This window comes from Erpetoichthys calabaricus, chromosome 4, assembly GCF_900747795.2.
Source record: "Erpetoichthys calabaricus chromosome 4, fErpCal1.3, whole genome shotgun sequence".
In the NCBI taxonomy this organism is placed as follows: Eukaryota; Metazoa; Chordata; class Cladistia; order Polypteriformes; family Polypteridae; genus Erpetoichthys; species Erpetoichthys calabaricus.
In genome coordinates this window covers 145,290,965-145,303,212 of record NC_041397.2, presented here as the reverse complement: position 1 = coordinate 145,303,212, position 12,248 = coordinate 145,290,965, and the positions used below count along the sequence as shown (strand labels likewise).

At 40.3% G+C, this 12,248-nt stretch overlaps 1 protein-coding gene across 1 annotated transcript in view; it reads left to right on the top strand.

The window, feature by feature from the left end:
• LOC114650314 (vesicle transport protein SFT2B-like) overlaps positions 1-12,248 on the top strand; it is a 167,371-nt gene that overhangs the window by 62,174 nt on the left and 92,949 nt on the right. Inside the window, exon 5 of the mRNA XM_028799865.2 lies at positions 1,947-1,982. Coding sequence (XP_028655698.2) covers positions 1,947-1,982 — 36 coding nt within the window. The remainder of the gene's footprint in view (positions 1-1,946; positions 1,983-12,248) is intronic.

The window sequence follows — 12,248 nt, the reverse complement described above, 5'->3', positions numbered from 1 at the left end:
AGTTCATTTTATTGCACCTCTCTCACTGATTTTGTGTTAGAGTAGTGTGCAATGAAATACATTTTAAGAAGAGCCTGTTTGGCAAACTTTGCCTTGTTTTAACACGTGACACTAGCCTACATTTTCTTTACGAATTGTATGCCGTTATAATATTTTTGGAATACATACACACAATCAAATGTGTCTCAAGTCTCCATATTGTGCCCAGAGAAAGATGACATTGAGAGGGCATAACCCAAGCTCTACATTCATTTCACTCCTTAACTGTTACGTTTAATTCTGTGTGTATTTTCCAGCTAATTCATAAACCCATTAAAAAACTGGGATTGTGGAGTTTTATGCATTGATACATAATTGTTTTTGAGGGAAAAGTGAGGCACAGAAATGCAGTAATTATAAAACAAGCTATAATCTTTATTCTTGGTGAATCAAAATATGGTTAAAATCGATTTTATATGCACACTTTTCATCAGAATTATTTTTGTTTATAAAATGGAATTATAACCCCCCCCCCCCACCCCCACCACCTCCCTCTGTTACCAAAGTAGAAGGAAGTGTGTTTGGCTTAGCATTGGAGCTCGACTGCAAAGTGCCCAAGTAAAGTCCAAAGTGATTGTAAACATTTGAGCGGACATCTCAATGCATTTAAACTGGCACAACTTTAGAATGAATTTATAATGGAATGACACTTGGAAAATGTCAATGGTTATATTTATGTAACCCTAGTCCTTTCATTCAGTAAAAGTGGCAGTTGGGATGCCACGATACTAGAATTTTTGTGTTCAATAACCATACCAATGAAATTTCACAATACCTGTTAAATACCACGTCAAAAAAAGAAATACCGCTCATTTTATTAAAAGTACTTCTATTATTCAAGTGAACAATACAAGGCCTTTTTTTGTAATGGAATATAAAATGTATGAATGCTAATAGTAACTGCTTTAAAATGGAGATATAACTGTCAAGTAGTTAGACATCATTTAAGTAAACTAGTATTGACATTTATAAATATCAAATACTGGGGTTGAGTATAATTAGTGATAGGCATTTTTTAGTAATATTAAGTGCTGAAGTTCTACTTAGTCAAATTCAGAGTATTTCCAGTCATGATTTCTTCTGTTTTTCTTTACATCATTTGTTAATGTGCTTCTTTGTGCCATGTTTATAGGGAGCTTTTAATTGTTTGTATTATTGTGCCTTCTGAAGTAATTTTTCTACTTAGTCTCGCATGAGTGAAGTATTGACTTTCACTTGGTAATATTGATACTATAGAAAAGCTAGCACCATTACGTTTTCAGGATTTTGGTATCGATGTGATACCAAAGTATTGATTCATGCAACATCATTAATTAGCTCCACTAAAGAATAAATACTTAAACCTAATAAATGAGCATCCTTGCTGGAGAAAAAATGTTTCTATTTTAAAGGAGAAAATACTGCTTCTCATCAGAAAGGAGTGTAGCAAATCCTTTGCCCAGTGTTGTGAGGTAGGCATTGTCTCTTAGTTCAGTCATAAAGAAGATTTTTGTCTCCTTTTCATATTTCCCAAAGGGTGCCCAGTTCTTTATAGTCGGGTAGAGTTCTAGGAGGAATAACCTTACAAGTCTCTGGCGAATTGTCCCAATTGCAGAGAATAGCAGTAGTACTTCTCCATTTATTTTTTGATTGTACACATTTCAATTGAACAGAGTAATGGGGTGTCAAAACCTTTCCCATGAATTAATACAGAAGATACCCAGGTTTATTTACTTAAGACCAATTTAAAGACAGCCATCTGCCTTTTTTCACATCTTCAAGAGCCTTGAGAGCTCTACAGTTTAGGCAAAGGCTTCGGAGAAGAATTTGTGTAGCTTGGAAACATCAGAAGCATTTATTCATCACTTTCAAAGCCACTTAATCCATGTATAGTTATTTTTATCAGTTTCTTTTTCATTTTGTTACAGTTGTGCCTAGTGCTGACACTCTGTTCTGCTTTCTGGGTAAGTAAAAGGTTTATTAGACAATATCATTCTTTATTGTATGCCAGGTAATATACAAGTTTTTTTTTCCCTATGCAAAAAACAATTTGCAAAAAAAAGTGTCCAGTTTGACAAGCATTTGTTTTGCTTAAGAAAATAATACCTGATTTTAGCTTGCCTATATCTTTTATGTAAGAGATTATGATCTACAGGGATATTCTTTATCAGTTTTCTGGAGCAGAACAACACTTACATGAGATCCGGGTTTTAATAAATTGTTTTTTTGGGGGGGAATTGAGGTACTAAAAGTTAGATGCAGTACAACAGAAGCAACTGGACAGGGAAATGCACAAGGTGAAATGCACACACCTATACAAGATTGCCCCCACTATATATATTAGTTGTGTTACCTGCTTGAGCCCAGGATATTCCATAAGACAGTGGACCTCAGTTATAGTGCCATCAGTGTATGAGAAGTACTTTTTTGTATACAATGATTGTAATTTTTTCTTTTTTTTTTTTTCTTTAAAAAACACAAAATAAAACAGCAAAAGTGACTCCACTCCGTTGGGCCCTTGAGCAAGGCCCTTAACCTGCAATTGCTTTGTCCTGGGTATGACATTAATCTGCATCCAGTCCTGCAAGCAGGTCCTCCAACTTACAGGAAAAATTTGGGGGTTGGTGACAGGATTGGCACTCCAGCCAATGGGGAAAAAAAACACACACTGATCCAGTATGGTGCTGAGGTGTCACCCGCTGCATCTGGGTCCCAATCCAGGTGGTTCATCATGTGGTGGGTGTGGCAATGTGCTATCAGAGCATGCGTAAAGCCCCCCAAAGGGTTAATACTATTGTACAGGAGTGGTTAGGCATTTGGACTTCAAACCCTGAGGTTGTGGATTCAAATACTGATACCATGAATAAGGGCACTTCACCTGCTTGCGCTCAAATTGGAAAAACAAATCAAATGTAACCAGTCGTATTTCAAATTATATTAGTCAACTTGGATTAAGGCATCAGTCAAATAAGTAGTAATAGCACTATTATTAGGTCACTGGAGGTATTTACATTTGAATTTGCTATAAACAATTGTCCATGAGTAAACATTCCTGTATAATATCTGTTCCTGCTTTTCCTAGTGACTTGGGTACTTTTGGTGGTCAATTCAAAACACAATTCTACAGGAAAGTGCATTCTTTTGAATTGAAATAGGCCCACTTCATTGGAGTTTGCAGCATTACGATCAAAGAGCATGTTTGGACAGTTGGTACCCATTGTAGTTTTTCAGTGTTGTGACCAGGGGCTGGAGGTTGATGTAGCAGATTGGATAACCAAGATGAGAGTTGCTACGCATCTAAGAGTTCACAGTTGTCAACTGTGAAACTCGGCGCTTGCTAACCATTGAGCTCTGCATTCTTTCTTTTAGAGTGTTTTTTTTTTTTGTTTTTTTTTTGTTTTTGTTTTGTTCCCCCTGTCCAGGTCACCTCCCTGTCTTCAGTTATTTGTCCACCCTGTTTGTTAGTGGTGAATTTTGCGTGGCTAGTCAGTCACTTCTGCTGCATTCATCATTTACATAAAGCACACTCTCAGTACAGTGGAGAGCATATAAGTTACCATAATATTAATAAATATGAACAAATAAAAAATCAACAAAAAAACACAATTCAGCTAAATTTGTTTTTTCTTTAACATCACCAAGTTTGAATTAAATTTCTGTTTTACTTTCCCTGGCAGCAAGTGTCTGCAGACTCACAATTTATGTAATATTTAAACATGTATTAATGTGTTTTGACAGGTAATGATGCTGGAGATTATCCTATTTGATGTACATTATTATGCTGCTAACATTTGTAAAATTATAACTACAAAATGAAAAGCCTTGTTTCCCAAAAAGTTAGAGGAATGGCTGCACAACATCCACTGGTCAGCAGTGCAGGAACATCCTGTCATATGTGGAATTGTTTATTCATTCATTGATTTATTAATTAATTTACTAACACCTTTCCTGGATCATGTTGCAAGTGCGGCAGTCTTAGCCATGTGACCTATGCATCCCTTTCTCCATTTACACTTGCCAGTTCATACCGTGGGATCCCAAGGACTTCCCGGGCTATCTGGGAGATATAATCCTCCCAGTGAGCCTTGAGTCTTCCCCAGGGTCTCCTCCCAGCTGGTTATTCTCGTAAAGCCACTACAGGGAGGCATCAAAGAGGCATCTGTATCAGGTGCTCGACTTACCTTAATTTGCCTCCATTGATGCAGAGGGTCAGTAGCTTTACTCTGAGCCTCTCCCGGATGTCTGCGCTTCCCACCATCTTTCTAAAGGAAAGCCCAGTCACTCTGCAGAGAAAACGCATTACGGCCACTCCCACCCTCAATATTGTCCTTTTCATTAATTACCCAAAGCTCATGACTATAGGGGAGGGTAGGTATGTTGATCACCTGGTAAATCAAGAGCTTTGCTTGTAGCTTTACACTCGGTTGTAAACTATCCCTATACGTGCTGGAGTTCACAGCCCGATGAAGCTGACAGGACCACATTATCTGTAAAAAGCACGGATGCAATTCCATGTCTGGTGAACCGGACACCCTCCCTGGCTCTTCCTCAATATCTTGTTCATTAAAATCACAAACAGGATATGAGACATAACCCAACCCTGAGAACCACTGTGAAACAGTGCTAATGGTGATCAACTAGTAGACAGAGAGCTTTGTTTACCTGTGTGAATCGGTATAATGACCATATAACGGCACTCGTTGCCTGCCCGATCCATCTGTTATCTCACGGTCCCTTTTCCTCTCACTTGTGAACCAGACCCTAAGATACTTTAAACTCTATCACTTGAGGCAGTATATCATCTCCCATTGGAACAGGGCAATCCACCTATCTACTACAAAGGACCTTGGCCTTGGATTTGGAGATGATGATCCTTAACCCTGCAGCTTCACCCTCAGTCGCAAACCATCCCAATGCATTCTGGTGTTCACAATGCTTATGCTTTTCCAAGTATGTGGACATTGTTCTCACAGCAATTATACAGGGACCAAATTGCCCTTATTAGGGTCCCTCTAATCTCTCAGCACCCCCAACCCCCATAGAATCACTCAAACATAGTCATTTGACTTGTCTAAGTCAACAAAACACTTAGAGACAGATTGACCATACTCCCATGCCCCCTCCAGGATTCTTATGAAGGTAAAGAGCTGGTCCACTGTTCCATGGCCTTGATGGGAATCCACATTACTCCTTCAGGATTTGAGGTTAAAGACTGTGCAGAGTCTCCTTTCCAATACCCTGGCAGATGCTTTCCCAAGGAGGATTAGGAGTGTGGTCCCTTGATAGTTGAAGCATCCTCTCTGGTCTTCATTTTGAAAAATGGGGACCTTGTTCCTCTTCTGCCACTCAAGGGTCACCAGTCCTGATGGCCATGCAACATTAACACTAGAATTACCAGAGTCTATGAAAAAACTCGTAGATCCGTTCCACCTTAAAATCATTCTCACCTGTCTGTCTTCTAAATGTGCCAATTAAGACGAGCAGCCAGCTATTCCATCCCTCACCGCCACAGAATGTTCACTAAGTTTTCCCAGCTCATGCCTTGTTTGATTATCTGGGAGTGGCTGAAGTGCTGGAGTTTTAGAGTGGAAATAATAGGTCGCTATTTGGAACACACGCATTTCATGTATGTTCAGTTTCTACAGTAATCTGTGTAAACACATTTTTAAAACGAACGTTTTTCATATTTTAGTAGTAAATTACAAAATGTAGGCATAAACTATATAATGTATGTAGCCTGAAGTCCAAAGATCAAGTAAACACTTTCACAAAAGATTCAAGGAATAGACAACAGCTTCATTGGCATAGCGGTAAGATTTGGTGACTTGTAATCAAGAGTCCCCGGTTCGATCCCCACTCACTCCTATATTTGCCATTTTCAGTAGTGAGCTGCACCTTTTGTTAATATTATACAGTACACATATACATTTGGTTTGCGTCTGTAACACATGGTGTGCATTTATAGGACTTGTAAAAGTTACCGTTTTTTTTTTTTTTTTTAACTTTTATTCTCTCTAAATCACGATCATGACAAATACTACCGCCCCCCCACCCAGGAATCTGACGCTGTTATTTTTCATTTGAAACGGAATAACTGGAGATATGAGTGGTGTTTTGAGACAATGGAACTGGACATCATCTCATATGTATGGATTATAGCTGACACACAAACGCTGGCGAATCTGCCTTCTTTGTATCTCTCCGTCACTTGATTTTTTTTTAATTCAGTTTTATTAAGTGTTCCTGCTCATGCTGAATTAGTGTGCACCTTATGGTGTATGATGTCAAAAAAAAACAAAAACACAGACATAGGTATATATGATATTTGGAATTATTTCTTTTATGACCTGTATAGTACATTTCTGAAAACTTTGTGGCATGGATGCAACATTATTCATATTATTCATATTCATTCGCATAACATCTTGCGGTTTGTAATCAGTGACTGCGTGTTCAAACCCCCGATCTTGCCAGTCCCCACATGTTGCTGTATGCTGTTTCTTTTGTACTCCGGGACATGCAGAAGATATCCTCAGATTCAAATGTTAACTGTTCACACACACACACACAAGGATCGTCTTTCCTACATTTACAGCGTGTGTACCTGTTACAATGTACACGCTTCTCTCTATGCTGTGGTTCCTATTACACACCTGAAAGAAAAAGACAATATATGTGAAAACATCATCACACTAATGCAATATTATTTGAAAACTAACAGCGTCAGATCGGGTGTGGATTTAGGCTGGCGCTGTTACTGAAAGAAAAAAAAAAATCAACATGTGCTTTGATCCTGGAGCACTGAATAAGCTCATGCGCTCCAACATCTAAACCCACCCCCCACCCCCCCCCGATCTGACTCTAAGAAACAGCGCAAGTAGAGACGCAAACCAAGTGTGATCAAGAGTCCCCAGTTCGATCCCCACTCACTCCTATATTTGCTGTTTTCAGTAGTAAGCTGCTCTTTTTGTTAGTATTATACAGTACACACATACACTTGGTTTGCGTCTGTATTTGCACTGTTACTTAGTCAGATCGGGGGGGTGGGTGGGGAATGTTAGAGCGCGTGAGCTTATTCAGGGCAGCAGGATCAACGCACATGTTGATCTTTTTTTTTTTTTCTTTCAGTACATGTGCCTTCCCTGTTTGTTTATATATCTAGTGACTTTTCTGCCTCTCTATTACGCAGTGCTCTGTCTGTCTGTGTATAATGGATCTTAAAAATAACAGTTATAAGGACACTTGTTAAGTGCAGTCTCAATTGTTAAAAAATATTTTAAAAGGAGCATCCCATATGAAAATATAATGATCTCATTAACTGACAGTACATACCAATTTATAAATTTTATGTCCATTTGAGGTGAAAAAGAAAAAAAAAAAATAACACTTTCTCCTCAACAGGGAATCAAACTCAAGTCTCTGATGGATAGTAAGCCTGCTGCGCTCTGAGACAGCAAATGTTGCCGCTACGCCACGGAAGCTGTTGCATTGTTCCTGAACCTTTTGTGAAAGTGTTTATTTGATGTTTGGACTTCATGCTGCTTCACACATTCTATAGTTTATGCCTACATTTTGTAACATTTATTACTAAAATATGAAAAAGTTTCTGTTTTAACAATGTGTTTACACAGATTACTGTAGAAACGGATCACACATGAAATGCGTGTGTTCCAAATAACGATCTATTATTTCCAGTGTAAAACTCCACTTCACTCCCAGATAATCAATCAAGGCATGAGCTGGGAGATGCTCGTGCACGTTCTAAGTCGGTGGGGGGAATGGAATAGCCGGCTGCTTGCAGCTTGTTTTTAATCGGCACATTTAGAGGACAAAGGACGCTGGCGGAGAGGTGCGAATGGTTTTAAGGTGGGCCGGATCTATTAATTTTTTCGTAGACTCTGGTAATTCTATTGTTAAAAAAGCGTGTAAGCAAAGACAGCCCAACAATGTCCAGAGCCTTCGGCCTTTCTGGGCAGATTTCACCCACTCCTGGGACCGTTGCTTAACTACCTTAGTGACGTCCTATGGTACAGCAGTCCCCAGCTTAGCAATAGGTGGCTAATTTTAAATAAATTATCACTCCCTTCAAAAGGGCAGGCTGCAGTTGGGCATAGGTGGGTGTGCAAATGCGCTTCTCTCCAGGGAGGGATGGTGGTGCCCGGCTGATTGCAAAGGCACATGAGAGAGTGCATGTTAAACAGGTGCCTAATTAATTGCTCTTGGGGAGTGACGCGTTCATACCTGTGCTGCATTAGGAGTGTCCATGTAAGTGTAAAAGTATAGCAGAAGCCTGCACAGGACAGAAAGGAGAGGGAGAAACAAAAGAAAAGGAGAAGGTGGATGAAGGTTAAGAAAAGGAGAGAGAGAGGTAGGAGTTGGGTAGGCTCGAATTGGGAGCCCAGCCGAGGCACAGATGGCCACAGGGACCCAAGCCTTTGTAAGAAGAGGTCCGGATTGGGAACCATGGGATAGCAGGGACCCAAACCTGTAGAAGATGGATGGCTGTGACTGTCAGTTGAGCGTCTCCTCCTTCTGCAAGGTCCGGATTGGATAAGGGGAGGAGATGCCAAAATAAAAGGGTTGCACTGGGGACTTGGGCTTAAAGGACAGTTTCCTGCTTGGGAATTTTAACCTTATTTTTATGAACTATATTTACCTCCATGGGACACCTCATTGTATTGGATTATTCATTCATTTATTTATTTATTTATTGAACTTGTAGCACTGCACTATTTATTTGGACACTGATTGTTTGATTTTAAATAAAAGCACTTGTTCACTTTTTTTTTTTTTTTTTTTTTGCACCTACCCATTGCTACATGTGTATGTGTATATGTATATGTCCTCATTTGCCTGGCTCATCTCGGTAACATTGACGGTGGTTCAAGAGTGGAGTCAACCTACATTGTCACACTTCCCACAGTAAAATGAGCATTGATCCCTGATTAACTTCTGGTACTGCATTCTCCACAGGCATGTCTGTTGTGTTCAGGAGCTCCTCAAAATATCCCATCCACCACCAGACTACATCCAGGTCAGCATTTCTCGACCACTGCTGAGAACAGTCTGGGTGAAGGTTAGCCTTCCCCTTCTGTGTCGCCTAAATAATAATAAATTTTCATGGTCTCTCTCAACTCCTCCCACACCCAGGTTTTTTCCTTCCTTGACGGCCAAGGCCACAGCCTCCCATGCTAGCCATATATGGTAGGCCTCCTTCAGCCTAAAGGCATTCCTCACTTCATTGGGTCCTTGAGTCCTATGTCCCCAGTCCCCAAAACCACCGAAGAGAGTTGTGGGAACAGTGCTTTCAAAGATGGGAGTTGAAAGCTTTCTGAACAGGGGCTTCCCCCACCATCTCTTCCAGCTCACTACAAGGTGGTAATCAGTTGGTAGCTCTGCCGCTAACTTCATCCGGTTGTCTAGAACATAAGGCCACAAATGTAATGTATGATTATCAAATGGGTCATAGATCTTTGGCCTAAGGTGCTCTGGTGTTAAGTATAGACCCACAAGATGACAATCCTCTACAGGCCTGACTTCAGGCAGAGGCTCTGGTGATACCATACTGGGTGGGGTGCCTTTTTTTTTAATATTGTGACAAATAATGCATAATAAGGAGCTCTTAATAGCTTTTTGTCTGGTCTCTTACCTGGGACCAATTTGCTCTCTTGGGAGGGGGGGAGGGGCCCTAACAGGAGCTTCTGATGCAGACAACATAGCTGCCAGGATGACAGGAGCATGCAGAATTCACCAATACAATATGGTGGCAAATTCCAGAGAGGAAGTGAAATTCGTTTCACCCTAATTTGTCTGACAGGGCTGTAATGGAGGAAAGCTTAACTCTTTTTGCCTTAGTATAGTTAGTGCTGGTATAACATCCACAATAAGGGATAAAACAAACAGATATACCTGTAAATCACTTGTGACCATTTATGTAGATCATCCTAATTTGCTAGCTGGTTTGGCTTTAGGACCATTGCTCCATCCAGTCCTAATAGGTTGAATTGTGCCTTTGTGCTGGCCACATTTTTACTGTTTACTGCAGGAGAGACTTGTACATTGACAGATGTTTCTAGAAATGGTTAGAGATCATATTTAAGGTAGAAGCCCTATGTGAGCAGTTACAGCTATTGCCTACTAGCTGGCTGGGGCCTAATATTCTGCCATCATTGCATTATATGAGCTTGTCATGATGCATAACGTACAGTATTTCCTGAATATATCACATTTTCCCTTACAAGATGTTTAAGTAAGATTCTGTTTTCCAAATATAATTCAGTTTATTACTAGGGTACAAAGAGGCTTGTAGTTGATTGCAGTTCCTCTTGTCTCCAATTTCTGGACCCTGTTTCCCCCTCCCAAATACACATTGGCTAAAAACCAATGAACCAATAATTATCATTTGAATGTCTTCTATGTAAAATGCATGCGTGTATGTGTGTGTGTGTGTGTGTGTGTGTATATATATATATATATATATATATATATATAATATAAACAATACAGTGTATCCAGAAAGTATTCACAGCACATCACTTTTTCCACATTTTATGTTACAGCCTTATTCCAAAATGGATTAAATTCATTTTTTTCCCTCAGAATTCTACACACAACACCCCATGATGACAACGTGAAAAAAGTTTGAGATTTTTGCAAATTTATTAAAAATAATAATATTGAGAAAGCACATATACTGTACATAGGTTTTACAGCCTTTGCCATGAAGCTCAAAATTGAGCTCAGGTGCATCCTGTTTCCCCTGATCATCCTTGAGATGTTTCTGCAGCTTAATTGGAGTCCACCTGTGGTAAATTCAGTTGATTGGACATGATTTGGAAAGGCACACACCTGTCTATATAAGGTCCCACAGTTGACAGTTCATGTCAGAGAACAAAACAAGCATGAAGTCAAAGGAATTGTCTGTAGACCTCCGAGACAGGATTGTCTCGAGGCACATATCTGGGGAAGGTTACAGAAAAATTTCTGCTGCTTTGAAGGTCCCAATGAGCACAGTGGCATCCATCATCCGTAAGTGGAAGAAGTTTGAAACCACCAGGAATCTTCCTAGAGCTGGCCAGCCATCTAAACTGAGTGATCGGGGGAGAAGGGCCTTAGTCAGGGAGGTGACCAAGAACCCGATGGTCACTCTGTCAGAGGTCATCTGTGGAGAGAGGAGAACCTTCAAGGAGGACAACCATCTCTGCAGCAATCCACCAATCAGGCCTGTATGGTAGAGTGGCCAGACAGAAGCCACTCCTTAGTAAAAGGCACATGGCAGCCCACCTGGAGTTTGCCAAAAGGCACCTGAAAGACTATCAGACCATTAGAAAGAAAATTCTCTGGTCTGATGAGACAAAGATTGAACACTCTGGCGTGAATGCCAGGCGTCACGTTTGGAGGAAACCAGGCACCGCTCATCACCAGGCCAATACCATCCCTACAGTGATACATGGTGGTGGCAGCATCATGCTGTGGGGATGTTTTTCAGCGGCAGGGACTGGGAGACTAGTCAGAATAAAGGGAAAGATGACTACAGCAATGTACAGAGACATCCTGGATGAAAACCTGCTCCAGAGCGCTCTTGACCTCAGACTGGGGAGACGGTTCATCTTTCAGCAGGACAACGACCCTAAGCACACAGCCAAGATATCAAAAAAGTGGCTTCAGGACAACTCTGTGAATATCCTTGAGTGGCCCAGCCAGAGCCCAGACTTGAATCCGATTGAACATCTCTGGAGAGATCTTAAAATGGCTGTGCACCGACGCTTCCCATCCAACCTGATGGACCTTGAGAGGTGCTGCAAAGAGGAATGGGCAAAACTGGCCAAGGATAGGTGTGCCAAGCTTGTGGCATCATATTCAAAAAGACTTGAGGCTGTAATTGCTGCAAAAGGTGCATCGACAAAGTATTGAGCAAAGGCTGTGAATACTTATGTACATGTGATTTCTCTGTTTTTTAATTTTTAATAAATTTGCAAAAACCTCAAGTAAACTTTTTTCACGTTGTCATTATGGGGTGTTGTGTGTAGAACTCTGAGGAAAAAAATGAATTTAATCCATTTTGGAATAAGGCTGTAACATAACAAAATGTGGAAAAAGTGATGCGCTGTGAATACTTTCCGGATGCACTGTATATAATCAGAAATATTTGATAGTGAGCTTAAAATTGTGAGCAGGCCTACATATGCTTGTCCATATGGAAAGTTATATCACATACTAACAAGACTATT